Consider the following 26,679-nt stretch of genomic DNA (forward strand, 5'->3'; position numbering starts at 1 on the left):
TACGGGTGGGCACACATGGCTGTCTATCATCTTTTGTTCTTCACCAAATTTCATCCTACTAGGAGATCTTTTCCCCCACGGTAGAAAACTCCATTTTCATAAGCTAGGATTCACTTCAAAAATTTTGCTTCAAAGACTATTTTCCCAAAATATATTTTCTTTGAAAAATGAGGATTATCCAAAATTCCACCATCTATCCTTAGTAATCACCCTAGGACTGAAACTGTTGAATCCACCTCTGATTCTCTGATTCCACAGTGAATTCAGATGCCCCCAAAGACCCTACAGTTGGCTAGACTATCACCGCAAAATAACTCCATGTGTACAGCAAATATTTTGAAGCCAACTATGTGTCAGAGCCAGGGATCTGAGTACACAAAAATTCAGAGTCCTTAAAGGTTTCATATTCTAATGCAAAAGCAAATCCAACAATTTCAATATGATGTGAAAAGGCTAACTCAGAAAGTGCTGTAAGTAAATGGGAACAGAAGCTTAAAAAGTTATTACTTTGAAAACCTCTAGAAAGAGGTCAAGTAGAAAGTCTTAAATATAGTGCTAAAAAGTTTGACTAGTACAAGCCATAAAGAAGCGCTGATGTAGGGGGTGTAACGTCCAGCAGGGGGAACATAGTAATACTGAGATAGCGCGGTACAGTGGCAGATGGTTGCTGGGCTTATGGTGAGCACTTCTTTAGGTATATAAATGCTGAATAAGTATGGTGTACCCCTGAAACTAATATTTTAATAAAAATCTGTAAACATTATTTTTAATTAAAAAAATAAATGCAATTGAACATGAAGAATTTCAAGGTAAAAATACAAGCCCAAGTCAAGTAAACTTTTTATATTAAAATTTAAAAAAGAGAACCATTGATGTATTCTAAGCAAGACATTTGTTTTGGAAAAATCACTGGATGTGAAAAAAAAGTTCCTAAAGAAGAAGAAAGATACACTAGGACTGGCAGATTGCGATGAAAGAACAGTGAAAATGAAAGGGGGGCTGATCAACAGTTATTAATCACCTACTGCTATTGTCTGGTAACTGCAAGGAGGGGTAACTATCTGACTCATGTGACTATTAAAATGGCAGCGGAGTTCACTGGCCTAGCAAGTTGTTGGGAAGCAGGTAGAATCACGTTCAGTTTGAAACGACTGAGGTATACTTAAGTGGAAAGGTCCAGGAAGCAATCTGATATGTTTATCTTATCCTCTAGCAAGAGCTATGGATGGTTCTTGAAGCCACAGGAATAAGTAAAATTGCCTGGAAAATAAGAAAAGAGTGGCCAGAGTCTCCAGCAGCAGAAAAGTCTATAAAAGACATTAAAAAGAACATGGTCAGGCAATATACCCTAGACAGTGATGGCACAGAAGTCAAGCAGGTAAGATATTCAGGAGTGGGTCCTGGAGAACACCAACATTCAGGGAGACAGAAAAAAAGGAATCATACAAGAGACTGAGAATAAACAAAACACAAAAATAAAACCCTAGAATAGGAGTCCACAAACATTTTGTAAAGAGTCAGATAATAAATACTTTGAGCTTGCAGGCCATAGTATGTCTCTGTTGCAACCACTCAATTCTGCAGTTACAGTGGAAAAGCATCAAGGAAAAATATGTAAAGGAATGGATATGGCTATGTTCCAATAAAACTTTATTTACAAAAACAGGCAACAGGCCCACAGTTTGCCATTTCCTGCTCTAAAAGCCAAGGAAAGAAAGTTCCTTATATTTGATCTCTTTCTCACTTAATGCATGTATATCATATACACAATGGAATTTCTAATATTAATTTATCAACCAATGTTCTGGGAATTAATGATATTTTTCTTTTACATTACTATAATTAGACAGTATGTAAATAAAAAATCTAAATTGTATAATTATAAAATACAGACTGCTCAGGTAGGCTGAACATTTTCTACAAAGAAACTCCAATTTATAGAAAAAATAAACAGGATCCATACAAGCTGATTTTCCTAAACAGGCACATAAACAACTTGCCCAGCATTGAAAGGGGAAGGAAAAGGGAAACAACAGTAAACGATTCCTGGAGAGCTTGAAGGACTTCTATTTCCTGTCAGCTACTATGGACTACAGAATATAAACGAGGTCCTTAAACACTTAAGTTTTCAGAGGCCCCAGCAGGTAAGTCAACACTAATTTAAATGCAACACCCCTTTAAGCCTATATCTTTGAAAGACAATATAATAATAGCATATTGTAATTAGCATAACTGATGGGGCCAAAAACTACAGATTATTGAGAATGCAGAGCCAAGCATGTGTTAATTTCATCTTCATGAACTCATTTAATCCTCTCCACTAATTTATCAAATAGGCAATGTTATTATCCCCTCTTACAGAGAGGGTGAAGGCGTACACAGGTTAAAGGAATTTGCCAGCAAAGAGCAGAGGCAAGATTTACACCCCGGTGTGTCCGATTCCTAAACCCATGCTCTTAACTAACACAATGAAATGTAACTCAATTCCATCAACTCTCATTTGTTATTATATGCTTGGGGAACATAATTACAATAAAGCAGGACCTCAGTATTGAAACTATTTGTAATTCAAAACAAGACAAGTTTACTAGTGTGCAAATAATAATGCCACATGACAGATGTATCATTTGCGGTATCAAAAAAACACACACGTGAGTTTTGAAAAGAGAAAGAATATTTTTGCCTGAGATTTAAAAGATTTTTCATGAAAGGATACACATACAATTAAGTTGGATCTTAACTAGCAGGATTCAGTTCCTCTCAGAGACCATTAGCTGTCTGAACACATAAACAAAAACTCTTAAAACTGCTTTTTTTTCCTTACTAAGAAGAAACTGGGGGGTTGGGGAGGGGGGCAGGCACCATCCAGTATCACTAGAATACAACCCAATCCAACTAAAATCTCAGCTACTACAGAGAATGCCTATGTGCTAGAACTATGGTTTCCACACAAACCAGTATCAACTGGTCACTCCTTGAAATGCTTTCTCTAACTGCCTTCTAGGACAATAAATTATCTTGGTTTTCCTTCTTCCTCTCTTGCTAAATTCAGTTTATTTTGCTAGTTCTTCTTAATATCTCCCAATTTGATATTCCCAGGCCAGATGTCTCCTATGTACTCCAGAATCTTTCACCCAGCCGTCTACTTGACAATTCTGTGTCTGGTATATATACGTACATCTCAACTCGACACATCATGAACCAAATTCCTGCTCTTCCTTAAACCTGCTCCGCCATAGCCTTCCCTGCCTCATTTGTCGACTAGTCCACTCTTCTAGGTGTACAGGCCAAACATTTTGAAGTTTTGATTCCTCTTTCTCTCTGACCTCACATTCAATCTGTCAAGAAATCTTGTTGGCTCCACCTTCAAAATATGTCCAAGATCCTAGCAGTTGCACTCTTGGGCATTTATCCCATAAAAATGTAAATTTATATTCACACAAAAGCCTGCAGATGAATGTTCATAGCAGCTTTATTCAGAATAGCTACCAGATGTCTTTCAATGGATGAATGGATAAACAAACTGTGGAACAGTGGTTCCAAGACCCCCCAAGTGGAAGCCTGAAACCCAGGATAGTACCGAGCCCTATATACATACACGATATTCTATGTTTTTTCCTACACTTATATACCAATGATAAGGTTTAATTTATAAATTAGTTACCATGAGAGATTAACAACTAATAATAAAATAGAAATATTATAACAATATACTATAATAAAAGTGATGTGCATGTGGTGTGCCCCCCAATCCCCCCTCACCCTAAAACCTGACCTGATAATCTAGACTAAGTGACTAAAGGGAGGGCAGCAGATACAGCACCAACATGACGGACATAGGAATGACTCACGTCCAGGGCAGTAGAGAGTGAGATTTCACCACAATACTCAAAACTTAATTTAAAACTTAGGAATTGTTTATTTCTGGAATTTTCCATTTAGTATTTTCAGACTGTGGTTAAGTGCAGGTAATTGAAACCAACGAAAGCAAAACTACAGATAAGGGGACTACTTTATATCCACACTGTGGAATATTACTCAGCAATAAAAAGAATTAATGATACACGCAACAACTTTGCTGAATCTCTAGATAATCGTGCTGAGCAAATAAAGCCAATCCCAAAAGGTTACATACGGTATATGCTTCTAATTATGTAACCGTGATATTGGGATCTGTAAGATATGTGGTCTTCGTACACAATTCTGGTTCTATGCTCCTTTTGGAATTTCCAGAAGTGTTCAAAGTGATTTTTTAAAGTGTCTTTTGTTATGGTAATGAGGTGACTTTTGGTCCCAGCTCCAGAGTGGGGACTGGTTGCCAGGAGAATAGCCAAGTGGTTAGAGGTTTGGAGTTTCCGGTCCTATCCCTTGACCTGGGAATGGGAAGGGAGAGGAGCTGGAGGTTAAATTCAATTGCCAACGGCCAGTGACTTAGTTAATCATGACTGTGTAATGAAGCCTCCATAAAAACCCAGGGGAACAGCTCCTTGGTCCTTTTTTTCAGAGCGCTTCCACACTGGGGAACCAAAATGAAACAGGGCCTGGTTGGGACCCCCACAAAAGAGGCCTGGCCTCTCCCTGCCCTAGAGCTTAACAGTTGATCAACCCCCTCCCTGCAGTGTGAGCTTGGAATGTCCCCTGTCCCAGTTCCTGAGCTTGGAATGTCCCCTGTCCCAGTTCCTGAGCTTAGGATGTCCCCTGTCCCAGTTCCCTGCTTTAGATAATTATCCTGAAACTTATAGGTGCTTACTAGTCACAATGCCCCTCCCCCATGCTTGCTGGTTACAACCTCTAAGGCCTAGCATTCTCTCTAGGTTACTGTCATCACTTCTCCTGGGTTGGTGAGCATGTTGGAGAGTCACATCGCCGGAGGGGAGGCTCCATGCAGACCTCTAGAACCATCACATAGCCTCTGGAGTAAGGCCCAGATTTTCCCTTAAATATCCCAGACTAGTCTGAGAATGTTAAGGCAGTTTTTGGAGAACCCACTGCCTTCTCAGACCACCGGTGTGCTCTGGTAATAAACGATTATTATATGACCCAACTCCTGCGTCGGTACTAGTTGAGTGGCGCAGGTAGCATGAGCCCTGGACTCATTTGGCCTCGGGTTTCAAGAACACTTCCATGTGCCACCCTGCCTGGCCCCAATCTTCAGGAGGAGAGAAGCCGCTTTGTTCCGGACCTCACTCTATGTATCTGTCTGTGTATCTAGCTGTTGATTTGTATCCTTTCATATCCTTTGTAAGAAGTTGGTAATCTAGTGAGTAAACCGGTTGTCCTGGGTTCTGTGAGTTGTTCTAGAAAATTAGGCCCAAGGAGAAGGTCACTGGAATGTTCAGTCTATAGCCTGTTGGTATGCACAGGTAAGAGCCTGGGCTTGTGGCTGGCATCTGAAGTGTGTGTAGGGGGTGGGGTGGGGGGGGAGAACTGGCAGGAAGGACTGAACCCTTCTGTGGAATCTGATGCTCCCTCCCGGTACCGTGTCAGAACTGAGTTGAATTCTAGGACACCCTGCTGGTGTCTGAGAATTGTTTGTTGGTGTGGGAGGAACCCCCCCACACACACACACTTTAGAACTGGGTCTAAGAACCCCCAACTTAGTAACATCCTTGAAATAACAAAATTATAGAAATGGGGAACAGATTAATGGTGGCTGCGGAGGATTAAATTGGGGGTTAAAGCAAAGGGATGGGGACGAAAAGAAATGGGTATGGTTAGAAGAGGGCAATGAAAGGATCCTCACGATGGAACCGTTCTGTATGTCGACCGTGCTAATGAATACACAGACATACACATGTGATAAACATGAGAGAAGTAAATACACACACAAAGAAGTACATCTGAGGAAGCCTGAGCAAGACTGGTGACTAATGTTCCTGTCAATATCTTGGTGGCGATGTTGTACTAGTTTTGCAATATGTTATCAATGAGGAAAACTGGGTACATAGGTTCTCTCTGTATTTGTTCTTACAACTGCTTGTGTATCTCAATATAAAAAACTGTGTGTATGTCTGTATCTCCAGGATCTGATCATTTCTTATTCCCTCCCTAGACTTGTTTGTCTAAATTATTAAAATAACTTCCTAAATGGTCTGGTCTCTCAGCTTCTCCCTGCTCACTTCCCACCTATGCTCAACAAAGCAGGCGGAGTGATCTTAGATTTTAAAATGTAAGATCATGACATTTCTCTGCTTAAAACTTCCAGTGGCTCCCACTTTGAGCAGAGTTAAAGCAAAAATCCTTCCACGGCTCACAAGGCTTCCACCCACTGCTGCAGACACCCCCCAGCCCCACTCTCCTCGCTCAGCTAACCTTACTACTTGCAGCTCCCTCACTCCTGTACCACCCTCACCATCAGCTGTTCCTCTACTTTAGCACCGCTGTCAGGTTCTCTGCATTTGCTCTGCCTTCCATCTGGAACCATCTTCTCCTAAACACCTGAATATCTAGTCCCCAATACCTACATAAAATGTTTCCTCAAATGGTACACTGTCACCTCAACCCTCACACCCAGCATTCCTTTTCCCCTGTTCTTGGCTTATTTTTTCCAACAAAAACAAATCATTTAACATATTGTATCTACTTCCCATATTTATTCATTATTGTCTATCACTCCCCATTAAAATATAAGCTTAAAAATGGCATAGATTTTTTTTTGTCTGTTTCATCCATTGTTGTATCCTTAAAACCTAGAATAAGGCCCAGCCCATAGGAGGTACTCAATAATCAAACCGTTGAATGCATATTTGGATTGATGACATAAAATAATACTCCTACTGACAAAGACACATTATAACGATGCATTTCATTGTAACAAAGGTTATACAACCAGTCAGAAAAACCAAGGGGGAACTAGAGACAAATAAGCCCCAAATATGAAGTCTCCCCTCCCCCTCCCAACACACATAAAAAGACTACTTCCCATCCAGGAGAATAAAGCTGTGGTGATGTGTAACTTCCTCTCAAGTCCCTCTCCAACTGATGAGTGCAGAGGAAGAACTGGCCAGGGCCCTACACTCTCGGCAGTGTCCAGATGCAGACTCGAAAACACCACACTTCAGCCAGGCCCCAGCCCGTCAAAAAGAACGCACGTACACCAAAGTGTTTCTCTCTTCCTCACTGCCGGGGCATCGTGAGTGATGAGAAAACTAAAACCTCCCTCTACTTCCTCCAAACCCAAGCTGAATTTGTTTAAAACAACACAAATCTTTGCCTTTCAGTCAACATCTTAATGAAAGCATCCCTACATAGATAATAGGTTAATGTGCTATTTAGTATCTCTGAATTTTCACGGACAGTTAAGTATGTCGATGAAAGACTTATGTCAATGAAAGAATATTCTTAACAAAGTATGTCCATGAAAGAACTCAGGAAAATACGATTACCTTAATAAAGTTTTGCAAGAACATAATGACGTGAAAGAAGTTAGCAGTCCAACTGAAAAGTCACCATGCCTAACTCCCTCCTCCCTCCCCAAAAAATACCCCCAAGTCTTCCTCCTCAATATGGAAGCATCACCAAGAGTCTCAGGTACTACATGGCAGTAACAAGATAAAAATTCTCCTCAATAAGCCCTAAAGTTCAGTTTCGGTGTTATTTAGCCCAAACAGTGACTAGGAATATAAACCATGCAGATTCTCTAGGACTTTATGGAATCTACAAGAAGATATTCCATCACACAAATCATGAGCTCCCATATCTGATAATAAAATACATGACCCGCTTAATACTTCACATTCCCAAGGTTTGTCTTGTCATCCTGTGTGGACTGTAGACTTCAATGCACAGATTGCGTCATATCCTTTCTTGTGACCTACGCAACCTATAATTTAGTTCTTGGTGCATAGTATACACAGATTGAGTTGGCTAGCTTTAGTTTACACTTGACCCTGTAACTCAACATGTCAACAAAGGTTTTGTTCAGTGGAAGGGTCAGTGAAGTTTACCTTATTCAGCTTATCAGATGACTCTAGCTAGATTATCCCAAGCTAAAGGATGATAAAATCTAATTTGAAGAGAGAAAGTCCCCGATATTTAGATATTGCTTCACAGTGTTAAAAAGTTATTTTATTTTATGTAAGTTCTCTCACATGATTCTGGGTAAAAAAAAAAAACGTATAAGTATTAAATGTTTCCTCCTTCATGTTACCAACAAGGAACAAATTCAGAAAGGTGAAATAAACACATCTAACTTAAGAAAGGGCTTTATTCAATACTTTTAGAGCATTAGGAAAATGACAAACTAGTAATGGTGGCAAAGAGGCATAGATAAGTATGTTCAGATAATATAATCACCAAGCACATTGAAGAACCAGAAGAGACTAGTTGGGGGTTAACAGTGAAATCTTTTTCAAATAATTTAAGTAAAACAGAAATTATACCCCAGAGTTCAGGAGTTGCTATATCCTACCACCACTCTATCTTGTTGAAGGATCTTTTATCTTAGGATGACATTTATAAAAATTAACCTAGCCTAATATAAAAATGAACTCTGAACACAGGTTAAAATTACATACTGAATAGATGTCAAAATAATAAAGCACTAGCAAAGAATATTACGAAAATGAATTTAAGAAAAAAAATTCCACTTAACATAGCACAAAAAAGAATACTTAGGAACATTTAACAAAGTGTAAAATTCGTATGTTGAAAATTACAAAACAAAAATTAAGAAAGATCTAATTAAAGAGGAAGATATTCCATAATCATGAATTAGAAGACATGTGCTAAGATAGCAATGTTCCCAGAATTGATTCAATGCAATCCTGTCAAAATTCCATCTGCCTTTTTTTTTTAAGATAATGAGAAGATGACCCTAAAATTCATATAGAAATGCAAGGCGCTGAGAATAGCCAAGATAATCTTGATAAAGAAGAAACAAAAGGATTCATCCATACTTGCAAATTTCATATCTTACAACAAAGCTAAAATAATCAAGTCAGTGTGTTACTGACTGGCATCAAGATAGACTCGCAGAACAATGGACTAGAATTTAGAGCACAAAATGCTTACATTTATAGCCAACAGATTTTTGGTGAGGGTGCCAAGACAATTCAATAAGAATAATCTTTTCAACAAATGGAGTTTGGGCATCTGGATATCCACCTGCAAAAAGACTGAAGTTGGGCCCTTGACACCAGACAGAAATTAACTTCAAATGGATCATACACCTAAATCTAAGAGCTTAAACTATAAAACTCTTAGAAGAAATCATAAGAGTGAATCTTTGTTACCTTGGGTTAGTTAGCCAAAGATTCTTGGATCTAAATCCAACCGCACAAACAACAAAAGAAAAAATAGATTAACTGGGCGTCATCAAAATGAAAAACATTTGTGCTTCTAGAACACTATCAACAAAGTGGAAAGACAACCCACAGACAGGAGAAAACATCATATATCTGATAAGGGATCTGTATCCAGAATAAACAACTATATTCAACAATAAAAAGACAAATCTATTTTAAAATGATCAAAAGAAGGACTTCTGGTCTCCAGTCCAGCATGAAATGGGTTTAGAAATCTTCCCTCCCATCTTCACAACAGGAGAAGAGCTGAACAAAATGAAAAATCAACAACTCTTCTGAAATCCAGCAGAGACCTGAGGCAGAGAAACAGAGTCATAGCTCACTGCGGCAGCAGCCCAGCAGCAGACATTGCTTGTGAAGCCAGAACCAACACAGAAAAACATAAACTGCAACTGACAGGAGGCCAGTGTGAACTAATTCAAGAGTTAAAAACTCCAGAGGAGGCCCCACACTTTTCTCAGTTTTACCTTCAGGAACCCTACAAGGTTCTCACAGTGAAAATGCAACAATAATCTGCTGGAAGAAGGAGGGGGAAAGTAGCCATTTTAAAACAGGCCCAAGTATTCTGTTCTTCATAGGACCTGCCCTCAAGGAAAACTATTTTACCAGAGCTAACTTACTTGGGGAAAGGAGATACCCAACTCTAACCTTCTCCAGACTTCCAACTTGGGGGAGGGAAACCCCACTTCTAACCTCATCTAGCTTTCCACGTGAAAGGAGGGAAATATAAAACTCCAGGCCCCTCTAGTCCTCGTCTCTCCTATTGAGGGGAGGAGAAAAAACAGAGAAGCACTTATAAAGGTCCAGCTCAGGCTTCCTAAGAGACTGAGACCTAGTTTTAAAACTACAGAGCATTTCCCCTCTCAAACACCTTACCACCACAGAAATAGGCCTCCTCTATAATGACACAGAAGTACAATGGAAAGAAACGCATGTATCAGACTTTAAGAAGTCTCTTGGGAAACCCAAAGAAACAGAAGAGACAAAAAGACACCGGAGGAAATTTTAGCTTCTGATATCTCTGTAGGCAAACAATAAACACAGTCTATGTCCTGCCAGAAAAACATAAAACCTCACACTAAAGACCCATTTACCTAAGTAACTTTTACTCTGTATATCATGCACAGCTTTTGACAAAAAATTACAAGGAATACTAAAAGAAAGACAAAATGAGAACATGAATGCACAGAGCAGGCATCAGATCCACTCAAATACAGCAGAGACACTGGAGTTACCAGACCAGGAATTTAAAACGACTATGATTAATATGCTAAGGGTACTAATGGAAAAGGTGGATAACGCACAAGAATAGACAGGTAATGTAGGCAGAGAGATGGAAACTCTAAGAAAGATTACAAACGAAATGCTAGAAATCAAAAAACACTGTAACAGAAATTAACAATGCCTTTGATGGGCTCATCAATACACTGAATATGGCAACAGAAAGAATCAAGTGAGCTTCTATTGGAAGTCAACAGAAACTTCCAAAACTGAAATGCAAAGAGGAAAAACAAACCAGAACAGAATATCCAAAAACTGTGGGACAATTACAAAACGTGTGACACGCATAATGGGAATACCACAAGGAGAAAAGAAAAAAAAAACAGGGCCAGCCTTGTGGCTCAGGTCCTAAGGCGGAGGAAGCTAGTTCGATTCCCACATGGGCCAGTGAGCTGCGCCCTCTACAGCTAAGACTGTGAACAACGGGTCTCCCTGGAGCTGGGCTACGGCGGGCTGCCGTGGGCTACTATGTGCGGCTGTGAGAGGCCCACCGACAACAGGCAACCGACTGCCTCAGCCGTGGGAGTGCAAGGCTCATAATACCAGCCTGGGCCAGGGAGCTGTGTCCTACACAACTAGACCGAGAAACAACGGCTTGAACTGGAGTGTGGGGGGCGGGGGGAGTGGGGAGGGTGGGTGGAAGAAGTGGAAAATGAAAAAAAAAAGAAAAAGCATTTGAAGTAGTAATTGACAATTTCCCAAAATTAATGTCAGACACCAAACCACAGATGCAGGAAGCTAGGAAGCTCAGAGAACATAACAGAGGAAAAAATACCTAAAAATCTACACTTAGGTGAAAATGGGAGAGATGTTCATCAAAGGGTGTAAGTCTTCAGTTATAAAATGATGTTCTGGAGATCTAATGTACACAGCTAACAATACTACATTATATATTTGAAATGTGCTAAGAGTAGATATTAAGTGTTCTCACCACACAAACACTCAAAAGGTAACAATGTGAGGTGACAGATATGTTGATTAACTTGTTTGGCGCAATCACTTCACAATGTATACATGTATGAGGTCATCACATGGTACACGTTAAAGATATGCAATTTTATTTGTCAATTATACCTCAATAAAATTGGGGGGACAGGGAGAGTCCAGAAAAAAATTTTGAAAACCCCAAAACTAGTTAAGATGATAAAATTAATCTTATGAATTTTTATAGAACAAAACCTAAAGGGATGGAGAACAATATATCATACTAAGAATAATCAAAAGAAAGCTGGGCTGCTTATATTAATTTCAAACAAAGCAAACTTCAGATGAAGAATAATTATCAGGGATAAAGAGGGTGTATTACATAATGGAAAAGGGATCAAGTCTCCAAAGAAACATAGTAATTCTTAATGTGTATGTGCCTAACAACAAAGCATCAAAATATTTCAGGCAAAAACTAATAAACTCACAAAAAGAAATCGGCAAATCCATATATATAAAAAATCCATATATATAAAAAAACTCTTAGCAAACTAAGAATAGAGGGATACATCCTCAACTTGACAAAAAAAATCTACAGCCAACATTATACTTAATCAGGAGATGTTTTCCTGCTGAGATCAGAAACAAGGCAAGAAATACTCTTCGTACCACTACTATTCAACATAGTGTTGGATGCAATTAAGACCAAAAGAAAAAAGAAAAAAAAAAAGAAGAAAAGGTATACAAATTGGGAAAGAATAAATAAAACTGTCTTTGTTCACAGATGACACGATTGTCTATGTAAAAACATCTCAAGGAATCAAGAACAAAAAAAAAAATCTCAAGGAATCAAGAACCAAAAACAAACAAACAAAAAAAAAATCTTCTAGAGCAAATAAGTGATTATAGCAAGATTGCAGGATATGAGATTAAGTTACAAAAGTCAAACTCTTTCTTATATGCCAGCAATGTACAACTGGAATTTGAAATTAAAAACACAATACAATTTGCAGCAGCATCCCCCCTAAAAAAGTAAAATAATTATAAATCAAACACAATATGTACAAGATTTATGCGAGGGAAACTATAAAACTCTGAGGAAAGAAATCAAAGATCTAAATAAATGGACACATATTTAATGCACATGGATAGGAAGACTCTGTATTGTCAAGATGCCAGTTCTTCCCAGTCCGATCTATAGATTCAACACAATTAAAATCCTAACAAGGTATTTTATGGACTCAAATAGTCAACACAATATTGTAGAATAGTCAAAGGACTGATACTAACTGACTTACTATAAAGCTACAATAAAAGAAAGACGGGTGATGATACTGGAGAAAGAACAAACACATCACTGGAATAGAAAAAAAGAGCCCAGAAATAGCCACCAAATATAGTCAACTGAACTTTGACAAAGAAAGGCATTTCAATGGAGAAAGGATAATTTTTTCAAAAAACACTGCTGGAACAATTGGATAGTCATATGCAAAGAAATGAATGTAGACACAGATCTTACATTTTTCACAAAAGTTAATTAATCCACAATGGGTCACAGACTTAAATGTAAAATGCAAAACTACAAGGAAACATAGGAGAAATTCTAGGTGTTCTCAGGTTTGGCAACGACTTTTCAAATGCAACACCAAAAAGCACAATTCATACTAAAAGAAAAAATGGATAAGTTGGACTTTTCATTAAAATTTAAGACACCAATTAAAAGAAAGATAAGTCACAAACTGGGAGAAAATCTCTGTAAAATACATATCTGATAAAGCACTGTTGTTCAAAATATACAAAGAACTCTTAAAACTCAACAGTAAGAAAACAACCATTAAAAACGGGGAAAAGATTTAAACAGACACCTCACCAAAGAAGATATACAAATGGCAAATAAGAGTATCAAAAGTGCTCGACATCGTATATCACCAGAAAATTGCAAATTAAAACGAGTTACCACTACACTCCTATTAGAAAGGCTAAAATCCAAAACACTGACCATACGAAAGGCTGGTGAAGGTGTGAAGCAACAGGAACTCTCACTCACTGGGGTAAATACAAAATTATTTTTGCACAGCCACTTTGGAAGTTAGTCTGGCAGTTTCTTGCAAAACTAAACATATTCTTACCCCACTATCTAGCAATTGTGCTACCTGGTATTTACCCAATGAGTTAAAGACACATATCCACATAAAAACCTACACTGAATATTTACAGCAGCTTTATTCTTAATTGCCAAAATATGGAAGCAACTTAGATGCCCTTCAACAGGTCTTTCTCCTATGCTGTCTCCAGAATATCATGAAGAGAATAATCCTCTCCCTAAGGATGGAAACCAGACATTAATGATCTTTTCTCACTCTCCAAAATGGTGTGGATTAAAAAGTAGGGCTCCATTCACTCTCCATTCACCACAGAACAACAGCAACATTTCACATCGCCACCCCCACATCCCAACCCCAGAACAAGTGAAACCAAGCAGGAGACCTGAAACCTATGACTTAGTTCAAAGGAGAACTGAAATTAATAGTTAATGAAGCTAACTAAGATCACTAATTAATTAAAAATGCAACTTACTGATTTTCAAATGGAAACGCCAGCCTCTACAACCATCAGTAGCTTTGGGGATTGATTAATTTTCTCCCAGCTCTAATATCAAAGGTCTCCTACATAAGGCACTAGCTGGACTTTACCCTGACACCACAATAGCATTTTCTATCACAAGCGCTTCCAAACTGGCCACATGACATAGTTTAATTTTACTTTAAGTAATTTGCCACAGTATGATGGGTCACAGAGGAAAAAAAGCATTCAAATTTTAAATAAAACATGAAATGAAGCTTATTATACCAGAAATAACTAAACAAACCAAAAAAAAAAAAAAACAGCAACAAAAAAGAAAACTCAGTGTCTTAGATAATAGTTTGTGTGACTACTGATGCAAGGATAATTACTCTTGGTTTTCTTTTTATCTCGGACCTCTCTGATCTTGTTTTTTCACCAAAACTACCTCTCACTTACATTAGCATGTTCAGCACATTGGTTTATTTAATTGGTCAAGGAGAGGACCTTATTCCAATTTTTTTCTGGAAATACATAATTATTTTATGTAATCCTAGCCAGCAGCTATGTAAATCACTGATGTAAAACTACAGAATTTTAAGTTGTCAGAAACATTTCTACTATTTTATGATAATCAAGAAAAATGAAATGGTCACTACACCAAATTTTATTTTTTGGAAACAGTTAACATTCAGCAAGGAGAACAAAGAATACTTAAGTTCCACAAAGGAAAGATAATATAGTGGAAAGAACTGAGCTTTGTGTAAGGCAGCCTGCTACTTTTTAGCATACAGGAGAAAAAAATGAAACTATACAATAGCAAAAGCCATAAAATACTTAAGAATAAACTTAACAAGAAATGTCAATAGCCTGTATAAGTAAAACTCCTGAAAGACACAAAGGCAAACTTGAACAAATGGAAAGACATCTCTTATTCCTGGTTAAGATAATCTAATATCAAAAATAGGTTAGTGCTCACTAATTTATAAAGTTAATGAAATTCCAATTAAAAATGTAAACAAGGTTTTTACGGAGTTAGCCAAAATGGTACCAAATTTCATACGGAAAAATAAACATCCAAGACTAGCTAGAAAAACATGAAAAAGAAAAGCTACAAGGGCGGATTAGCTCTACCAGACATTAAACCATACCACGAAACTACAATTAGAACAGTGTGGTACTTACATAGGATAATGCAGGCAACTCAATGGAACAGAATGGGAAGTCTAGACACAGACCAACTACATCTGGAAATTAAGCATGTAATAACAATGGCCTCTCAAATCAGTGCAACAAAGATAGATCTTTTAATAAATTGTACTAGAACAACTGGTTACTGATTTAGAAAGGATAAAATTAGATCAATCCTAGGAATAAACTCCACATAGGAATAAACTTCAAATGGATCAGGGATCTAAATGTAAAAAGTGAAATCTTATAATTACTGGAGGAAGATAAGGATGAATTTCTCTTTAACCTAAGGAGAAGGCTATCTACAAAGAGAGGCTTTATATGGAAACGGCTTTCTAACAAAATCTGGATATGATAAAAGAACGATACATTTGTCCACATGTGTAGGGGGAACTTTCACATGGCAAAAAATCAGAACACATACAGTAAAAATACCATAACACAGATAAGACTACAGCCATAATAAATTCTTTAAAGAGGAAAAAAACAAAAAATCCACTTTAAAAATGGGCAAAAAAAGGGTAATTCACACACTCACAATAACAAATAAAATGGACACCGAACAGATGAAAAGATGTTAAAGTACATTCATAATAATACGACTATTAATTAAAACTACAATGAGATATCGTTTCTCACCTATCAGATTGGCAAAAATTGGAAAAGGAAAGCAATGCATATTGTCAAAGCTGTGGGAAATAGGCACTGTCGTATCACTGGAGAGAATGCAAACTGGTATAACCCTTAGGGGGGAAGTTAGCAGCATGAAACAAAATGTATTTATGTTTTGACTCAGCAGTCCTACATCTTCTAATCTGCCCTGAAGATACACATTGAAGAAAAAATACATGGACAAGGTTTGCACAACAGCACTCTTGGAGATTTAAAAAATACTGAAAAGAAATTAAATATCCATCCACACAAGAATGGTTGAATCAATTCTGTAATACTATGTATACCTGTATAAAGGACGAGAAAAACCTCTGAACTGATAGGCAATGATTCCCAGGAGCTACAGTTAAGAGAAAAAGCAAAGTACAAAAGAGTATCTCTAACATATTACCTGTTGTGTAAGAAAGAAACCGAGAAAACTATACTTAACTGCTCATTTGTACAAAAGAAACCCAGAAAAAATAAAATAGAACATAATGAGACTGGCCATCTACAGGGAGTGAGTGAAGATAAGACAGAGGGAATGACACTTGTATATTCCTTACTTTTAGAACCATGTTAGTGATTCACAGACTGAAAATAAAATTTTGGATTTAAAATATAATTTTAGATAAAAATTCAGAAAATGGGCATAAAGTTCTAAGAAGGGATACATATAGAAATAGATACACCAAACTGTATCACAAATGAATAATCTAACTATGCTAAAGAGAAATTCTTAACTAAAAATAAAAAAAGCAAGAAAAAGAAGAACCCAAATACCTCCCAAGAGAATACACGGGTTTAATACAGCGATGATAAAATGAAATAAAATGTAATAAAGCACTCTGGAGTCAAGACTGCTTGGATTCAAATACTTGCCCATTTATCCACGTGCTAACTGTGTGACCCCAGAGAAGTTCAAGTATCACCTCTTTGTGTGAAGGTTTCCTAATCTGAATAATAACAGTATCAATCTCATGGTGCTAATGGTAAATCTCAAATAACACATTACTCATGTAAAAAGTTTAGATTACCAAGCATATAAGGATTTGGTAAGTATTTGCTATTATCAACTACTAATCAAAAAAAAAAAAAAAAAACTTTGAATATGTGGGTATCCAGGAGACATACATAATAAAAATGGAGTCCTTGTCATAAAAAATTTGGCATTTCCTAGTAATCAAGGAATTTAGAATACCGAGATCCATACAGCTGGCTGGAATCATCTGGGACATTTCATAAGGGAAGAATCTGACATGGGCCTTTATATACGTACAGGATTTCGTTAGCAGAAGAATGGGCGTGATATAGGAAGCTGAATACAGCAGAGAGGCCATAAAGACCAATATATTTCAAGGATCGTAACACAGAGGGTTGGAAAGCGGAGTTTTTGGAGATTAGACGACACTATGGAAGCTCCTGAATACACACTTGAACTGGGAAGGCTTTATTTTCTAGACTATGAGGAACCACAGAAGATTTGTGTGTGAAACAACACGACCAAAGTGAACTATGGGATTATTCTAGTGTTGGTATGTAGAGGGGACTGGAAGTGAGAAGAACAGAGGGAGAGTCTTACTGGTGGTTAAGCTCAACAATGACAAGGGACTGACTAGAAGAGGAGGGATGAGAAAAGGAAAGAAGGGCTAGATCAACAGGCAGAGAGGAAAAACACATAAATCAACCAAATTTGATAATGGTTTGAGGTAAAGAGGTAAGAGAGAATGGAGGAACAGGAACCACAAGGTAAATACAACCATTAGAAGGAAGAAGGAAAAACGAACAGGAACCAACAGAAACAATTTCCGTTGTGTCTTGAAAGTTAAATCAGGCTTGTATAAGAAGCCTGGCCGATTTGAGTAACAGTGCAACATTCAAGTATCAAGATCTGGTGGGCACGTGACCCATGGGCCTAGTGCTTGGGAGAGAGAACTCTGAAAACAAAAACTTCAGTGTTTTTTTAAACCTTTTCAAAATGTTTGAGACATTCTAGAACACAGAGACAACAGACTGTGTGCTATTTCAGCGCCGTGATCACCTCTTATTTTTCTATCACTTAATGTTTAGCATAATTGCTTCCTAGCACACAGGAGACTCACAGGAAAATACTGCAGGGGTGGGAGGGGCAGCGAAGGGCACAGAACCGCGCAGCTTATTACGGGCAGAGCCGTGACACAGCCCAGATCCTTGACTCTCCATGACACCGTAACACAGAGACGACCTCTGGACATCCATGCACATGATCCCCTTTAAAAAATGGTCTAAGAAATGAAAATAAAATGAACTGCGGGGATTGCTAGGTTTGGGTGTTTTTGTAGGGGGGGAGCGGGGGGGAAGGGGTAGCAGTCACAGTGTTGAGTCACAGATTCAAAGAAAATTTTTCCAGAAAGGAGGCACAGTCAACTATCAAATGATCATGTGCCATAAGCAGTGTTTCTCTGTCTTCTACACCAGTGACATCCAAGGTAGGGAGAAGTCACTTTTTGAAAGTATAAATTAGGAAATTTTAATCTACCTTTCACAGCATTTTAAACACAAATGACTCATAGCAGTGTTTCAAAAACATTACTGCAATTTTCAGTAAATTTTATCTCTACAAAATACACAATAGGAAATAAAGCTGCTTTAGTAGGTAAACTGAACAAAAACATGTACCATACATGAAACTGGAAGGAAAACAAATAAAACAATTGAAAAATAATCATTTACATGTGTTGATAGCAACAAAGTCCATGAAATACCAAAGGTCTTACCTTAAATCTCTTGTCCTGCAGTACTTTCTTGATGGCAACCAGTTCTCCTGAATCACAAAGCTTGGCTTGGTACACCACACCAAACGACCCATTTCCAATCACTTTAGTGTCTGTGTAGCTGACTTCCTGTGGCCTGTCTGGACCCTGCCCAGGAGTTGCTACCACTGTGGTCACCTTACTGCCATCCTTGTCTCCTAAAAGAAAAAGGATACAAAATGAGTACTGTAAAGCATCAGAGAAAACTGCCAAAGTACACAAAGGAAACTATATTCTTTGCCACAAACTATTTTTCTAAGTGCTCACTGTAGTTTATCATATAGAATTACTTCAGCTATTTGTTTCAATTGTAATTTTTTTAACCACCATTTATTCATTCTATAGACCTGGCACCATGCTTGGTTTATACATGTGTCTCCATTTAATGAAAACACCAGCACCATGAAGTTGAAAGAACTTTTCGGTATTATCCATAACGGGAAGAAAGGTGGACCCGCCAGGGTTTGACTCCTTATCTGCCTGACCTGTCCAATTCCAATGGCACTAGATTTCTCCAAGGTTGCCTTATTTTACTTGAAAATAAAATATGTACAACTGAAAACATCTAAATATGCCAACTATTCAGACCACTCTGCCTTGAGGAAGGCTTTGAGTTTGCGTCTCCATATCTTATTTCTTGTAAGGAAATAGAGCAATACCTCTCAGAGAAGGGTCAGATGGGGAAAAAGAACGGGGAAAGAACGTTAACTGCGGGGTAAGAGATGTAAAACTTAAAAGAAAATCAAACGTGTTCTGAACTGAGCCTCATTCATAAGTAGCTCGCTGGCTCTGGGGTCTCTGCCCACTCACAGCCCCTCTCCTTCCTTTTTTGCCTTTCCTCCCCACTCCCCCAGTAACAAGCCAAAGACTCCCTTCAATTCAAGCTCCAAATCCACCTCCTCCTACTTGACTAGGCATAGTTCATAATCATCTTTTTTTCTCAATTCTTAAACAATTCTAAACCATTCTACGGCTACCTAGCACTTGATTTTAGAGAGTTTTAAATTGTTCTTTTTCTGATTTCAAAATACACAGATTCTACTGACGACAAACAACCATTGTGAAATTGCAATTAGGACTCGTGCGTCTTCTCCCTTCCCTGACAAACCTAAAACCAATTCTCAGTACAATGTAAGTCCTTAGGTTCACTGACTAAACTGCACTTCTTCTTTTTATCCTCTGCTACTCTTCCATTATATCAATTTTATTTTTAAGATGCTAACTGAATTCGTACCAACCTAATAAAAGAAAAAACAATGTAATATTTAACTCTAGATACCAAGCCAAGATTATGAAATATTCATCTGTACCTTATATCTAAAAAGATCAAAAATATAACCTAATTTTTCAATGGTTTGAGTGTTTTCGCCTACCAAATATAATACTGCCAGATAAATGAATATCTAAAATGTTAGCAGCGTATTATAACCAATATTTATTGCCATTTAAGTTCACAGAGGTATTAATACAGACAAAAGTCAGCAATAGGCAGTCTATATCATATAATGACCAGCTATCTTGAAAATATAAGTCTTCAGCTCCAAAGTGAAACACGCCAACAGGTAGGATTTAGTTAGCACAAATCCAACACTACTTGTAGAAAGAATAACTCAAGTCTTGTCAACACAAGCATTTCCTTAATGCCACTGTTTGTATCTACAACAGTCTTACATGTTTTACATGGGTATAAACCCAGCACAAGCCGACACACACTCAGCAGTTCTCAAAGCTTTCAAATGCTCCCTTCACATTTCACTTCCTAGTAAAATAAACCTTAACACACTTGCTAAAAAAAAAAACTAGTTTAATCTAATCTGAGTTCTAAATCATGGTGCTCCAATCCCCCAAAATATTCAATATTGCTTTTGTTTCTGACCATATTAGTCTCAACTACAATTGTTCAGATTGACTATAAACCTTACTATGTTATTTTCTTCTTCATTTGTAAAATAAACCTGCCTTTACCTGTATTATGGCACTTCTAAAGACAGAATCACTGTCTTTTGAACTTAAACTCTAAATAAAGAGATCTAGAAAGTCAGATCCAGAAAGATTAAAATTCGAGGTATTGAATACATTTTCTTATAATCTAATTGTCCCAAAGAAAATAAAAAGTAGCAGTGATTTCAAACAGTCTGACACCTCCCTAGATCATCTTAGTTGAAACTACTATACGAGGGGGGAAAAAAATCAAAAACTGTGAATTAATAATTCCATTGAACAAGTTGCTAGCAAAATTTCACAGGCCTAATTCACAAAACAAAGCATCATTATTTTTAAATTAAGATAAATAGATTTTAAGGATGACTATTGTATTCCACAGTCTTAACTAAAAAACAAAGGCTGTCTGGGATATAACCAAAAACTATGCTTTTCTACTATATAGCCATATTTAATAAAGAAAACAGTAGTTACAGCTTAGTGCTTGCTCCAGTAAGAGAATTTAAGCAATATAATCATGTGTAATGACTTTCCCCTCTTGCTTCCCCTAAGGTTACATTTCCAAAAAAAAAAAAAATTCACATTTCAGAAAAATGGTTTCAGAGCCCTCAGAACCAGTTGTGAAAGATACCATCACAACCCTGGGATTCAGCATCTCTTCAATCTCAACTACTACACATGGGAACATCCAGCCCAGCGTCAGGATTTGCATAAGGGAAAATGCACAAATGAGGTAGTTCTGCAAATATATTAAAAGCAAAGTAGAAAAATAAACAGGTTTTACAGATGCCATCACTTGAAAGAGACGCTTGAGGTCTCTTAATTTGAAACTGCAATTGGATGTGAACAAAGAACAATCCTTTCACTGTCTTGTGTATCTAGTAAAAACCTACTTACTATCTTAGCAGAAAGTAAAAGATTTATTCTATTCTCTTTCGATCAGTTAGAGAAATAGCTGAGAACTCTTACAGGCTATATATACTCTACTAATATGCAATCCCCAGGCATACCAGGAACAACAGCTCTCGGGCTTTCTACCTCAAGCATCCTGGAATTTTTATTCAGGGATCATCCATCACCTGACATTGCTCCATCGGAGATCTGAACTAGCAGAGCTGTAAAGAAAGGCAAGATAGCGCTGGGGATGACTTGGCACGAACATAAGCGGCGCACGGACAGTCAGCAGCTAGTGTGCCAAGGAAAAGCATGTCACCATTTGGCATTGTAATTTGTCGACTTAGCAAGAAAATAACAGCTGTGCAAAATTTCACTATACAAAGAACTTTCCAATTCATTGTTTCATCTACTCTAATACTTACAACAAATGCAGATATCTATTATTATTTTTACTATGTAAATGAGGAAAGTGAGACTAACAGAGTAGCGTGTCCAGTACCATAAAGCTTGAACAGAACTCTTCAGTTGCCTCACGCTGCTCTGCTGTATTTTACAACCTTCCTACTACAGCTGAAAGACTAACTTCATATACTGTTATTACCGCCCCCAAAGCAGCAGTTGCTTCTGAAAATATGATGTAAAATGAGTAATAAGAGAATAAATGATCTTTTACAGTTTTCAGACCTTAATCATTCACTTGTTAATAGCTAAAAAGCAATTTCTAAAGATACTTTGGTAACATTAGATTTTGAAACTTATCCCAAAGCAAAAGGATATGTAAAACAAAAATGTAAAACAATTGATTCTGTGATGTTCAAATTAATTTAACATTTGCTACTAGAAATTGGACAATTCTGGATTTTAGCAATTGAGCAGCATTTTAAGTACTGTACTAAGAGACCAAAATACTCCTAAAAAGCTAGAAATCATAACAAATGTGCCTCGTTTTTTATAAGAAGTCTCCACTTCGCCCAATACTAAACTTTCCAGAATGCACGATACAGTGAGTCTCAGCAGTTACAATAAAAGTGGTGTCCAGGGAAACTGCGACTGTCTCCCAGGGACAACAGCAGCAGAACTGCAGAATCAAGGGGCTCCAGTCCCGCTCCGGCCAGGGGACCCCTGAACTCTAAAATTCACTCTGGTGGTATTAATTTCCCATTATAACCAGCGCACAGAATTAAATCCCCTACTCTTCACTACAATGGAGAAATCTTAAATATATAAATCACAATAGACTCCTCATGAAGCAATGGAAAGATGGCATGCAAAAGAACAACAAACCACTTTCTATTGAAGACTGTTAAATATAGAATACAATTTCTACAAAAATCTTTGGCATAGCCCAAAACCGTAAGTGCAGCCTAGTTCTCAATCTTTCAAACACAGGTTTGTACCTGTAAGCAATACTTGGTGGTCACATTTTTCAAGTCTTCTGAAGTCACTCCTCAGACCAATCCACCCTGAGATGAACAAATAAATGTTAAAGCATAACAGCCCATCCACATCCAAAGTGCGCAGTGAGCGTCCAAAAACCAAAGGCCACTTCAAACATGTTTAAATATTTAGGAGGCATTCTCATTTTATATGAATGATAAATTCAAAGTTGAACATACTTTAGTCAGTTAATTTAATGTTCTTTAAGATTTGTGAGCAGAGAAAAGGTAACAGCTGTGACACTTTTTAACTTCTAGAGATATGCTGATAAGCCATTCTACTGATACAAACCGAAAGAAGTCAGTAATGACTGTCTCTATAAATCTTCTTTTAACTCAAGAATAAGGTGAGTTTAAAGTCTGTAACAAAAGCCCAGAGAAACAAAGTATCTTATGAAGTTTTACCTAACAACAGTCGGGAAGGTAGCATTGCCTATTGTTTCCCCAGCAGGATGAGAAATACCAGATACCTGTTTTTAAGGATGTTTAACGACAATAAGGTACTCTATTGAAAAGAATTATTATATAAATTACTCAAACGAACCAAGAAGAACCTTATTTTCAGGCATGATTAAGACTGTCTGAAGGGTAAACACTGACCACTGTTAAATTTTCAGGTTTTCAAATCAAAGTTCAAACAATTCTTTATCCTAAGTAACTGCTAAGGAACGTATATTAAAACACGATGTTCTCCCCAAAATAAACAAAACAGACTGCAAACATGAAAACAACATAAAAATTAATAAGCAAAAGAAATAACAACTAAGGAACTAAGGTCCACAGAATCAGAGTTGGACGAATTCTAAAATAAATTGTCTTGTCACGAAATAGGGGCCCTACCCTATTATGTGGACGCTCTGGCCAGAGTGCAACTGCTCATGTCTTCTGGAGCAAGACTATGAGGAAAGAAGGGGAATGCCAACGAAGCAGATGAACCAGTCAAATCAACCCTAATGATAAACAGCATGATATAAAAACAAAAAAAATTTAGGGCAATTTCCATTAACCTTGATACGATAAAAATCTTTCTTGCAGGGCCTTTTCCCTTAGATACCACTCATCTCCACATGATTCTACCTAAAGGATTGGGGAAAAACAAAACACACAGAAGAATTACTAAATTTTCCTTGGGGATAGGAAGAGTAAACAAAAGGAGAGGCAGGGAAAACAAAATGGCCAGACGGCATCCATGGGTTGGCTTTAGGAGATGTTTGCCTGTATATCACTTCTAGAAATAGGAAAACACGGGCTGGCAAAGACCAAGATGAGGCAGAAAAGATTCCAGTCACAGACAGCACAATAATATCGCATTTTCAATCACAGGAAGATACCATGCCAAAGGAATTAACAAGCAGCAATTCTGAAGAACCAAAAAATTCCCCTTAAAAAAATTCAGTCAAATTTCTTTCTTTAGAGAAGGGCATCACAGTATAGTATGTACTCCAAAGTCATACAAAGGTTTGAATCACATATTCTACTACTTAATATCTATAAAATGGAGATAGCTGCTACTGTATAGGTTGTTGTGATGATTAAATAACAGGTTATGCAGGGGTGTTGTTGTTTTTTCCCCCAGTGCATGTCACTTAGTGGGTGCTCAATAAACTATACAGTTTCTCTGAACTTTGAATTATTGGCAGTGGAAACAAAAAAAGGAATTCTGCTCTGCTATGCACTTTTCACATGCCCTACTATAGTGCTTATCACATGTTTTATCATCATTAAGAGGCTGAGCCCTCACTTGACTAAGAGCTCTTAGGGAAGCCAGACATTACCTGAATCATCCACATTTCCCTAGTGCTTATTAGCACAGGGCTCAGCACGAAGCAGGTGCTCAGCAAAAGTTTACTGCTGAATTTATGGAAGAATCACTCACGCAAAGAAGTGTTAGGATTTGGGAACTGACTACTTCATGCTAAACAGGAAGCAATGCTTTTGTTTCTCCTATGCTTGCACTGATCAGATACAAACCTCTAGGGATACGGTACATATAAAGGTCTTACAAGTAGTAAAGCAGAATACAGGGCTTACTGGAAATATGGTAACAACAAGAAGTCAAAACAAATGACCCAATTTGCCACATGTGGATTTATTTCCAGGTAGGAGAATTACTGTTCAGTGACAGTTGTTCACATAATTCTGGTTTCTTTGGAGCACCCCTATGCAGCAATGGATAAGAAGTGGACAAGGACGTCTCTGAGGTGTGATGTTCAATTTACATCAGTACAGATGTAAGTATATTCCTTGAGTACCATTCACGGCAGACGATAGAATACTAAAAACAAAGAAGCTACAATTTTACCCCTAGGGCTCAGGAAACTATTTTTAATAAACACCCCTTAAATGATTCTTAATGCAGTTCCAGCTACCATACTTTGAGAAAACCCACAATACCATTTAATCCCTACAACGTTGCGACATACTCATGTTAATTTAACAAACAGGAGAAACTACAGTGTTCAAAAAAGTTTGGTAATTTGTGCAAGGTAAACCCCTTCAATAAAGTGTACCTACAGGATTCAGACCCATCCATTAACTCTAAAACCTGTACCCTAATAATTACTTTGCTTAAGACCACTCCATAAAAATAACAGGGGTTGCGGTCCTAAAATCAACTTTCTATTTTCCCCAAACTGAAAAATTTCATATATTTTACAGAAGATTCTGATGAAAGTTTCTATTAGATACCCAAATTTTTACTTTGAAATATCCATGCTCCTTTCAAACTAACTTTAATTTTTTATCTTCTCTTAAAACCCAAATTTTACTTTCAACCAAACAAACCAAAAGCCAGAATAAACCATGCTAATTTTCAACAGCCTGAACTTAAATATTACTCTCCTTATAAGAACTGGAATGAAGCATATTTTCGTTTTTTTCTAACTCCAGTGAATGGAAATAAAGTCAAACCAAGACCAAAATGAACAAATATTTCATTTGGTCTTAAGCCCTCACTTGAAATAATATCAAGATATATTTTAGAAACAGGTTTATTTCCCATGAAAGTCTAAGAAACTTGCAGCATGTGTGTAAAGACCTTCTGCTTTTAGGAATTTACATTACAATCTTTAAGTCTCAAATATGCTTATCCGTTTGATTTACAAATTGGGAATGTGGGGAGTAGATAGTACATTTAACTTTTTCTTAATGAGGAAGTTTACCATACTATCAAAGAAACAGTACACTACACATGGATGGAAAGAATAAAGAAACTAAACAAAGTTGAAACTTTGTTTCAACTAAAGAAACAAATTACTTTTAAAAACACAATGTCAAATATATGGTGATAGAAAGAGAACTAACTCTGGGTGGTGAACACATAATGTGATATATAGATGATGTGTTATAGAATCGTACACTAGAAACTCATGTAGTTTTGTTAACCATTGTCACCCCAATAGATTCTAATAATAAAAAAAAAAGATTCACTGATCCAGTGGTAACACTTCTGGCAACTTCAGTCTTGAGCAGCCACGAAGAAAGCCAGATAGCAGTACTCACAGAGCGGATATATTTTATTCTAGTCTTCAGTGAGCGTAATATTAAAATTAATGCTCTACAAAAAAATTTTAATGGATTAGGTCTGTGTTTGGCTCACCACACATCCCCCTGTGGTCCTCAATATTGCTTTCTGACAACCCAAATCCCCGCAATGTAACAACTCACTCAGTCATTCCCCTGAACAAAGATGCACAAAAG

General features: G+C 37.3%; 1 protein-coding gene across 2 annotated transcripts in view; it reads right to left on the reverse strand.

The window, feature by feature from the left end:
• GSK3B (glycogen synthase kinase 3 beta) overlaps positions 1 to 26,679 on the reverse strand; it is a 185,973-nt gene that overhangs the window by 103,027 nt on the left and 56,267 nt on the right. For both annotated transcript variants that reach the window (XM_081064959.1, XM_081064958.1), the window contains exon 2: positions 18,671 to 18,864. In XM_081064959.1, coding sequence (XP_080921085.1) covers positions 18,671 to 18,864 — 194 coding nt within the window. The remainder of the gene's footprint in view (positions 1 to 18,670; positions 18,865 to 26,679) is intronic.

The sequence above is a fragment of the Rhinolophus hipposideros genome, assembly GCF_964194185.1.
Source record: "Rhinolophus hipposideros genome assembly, chromosome: 2".
NCBI classification, from domain to species: Eukaryota; Metazoa; Chordata; class Mammalia; order Chiroptera; family Rhinolophidae; genus Rhinolophus; species Rhinolophus hipposideros.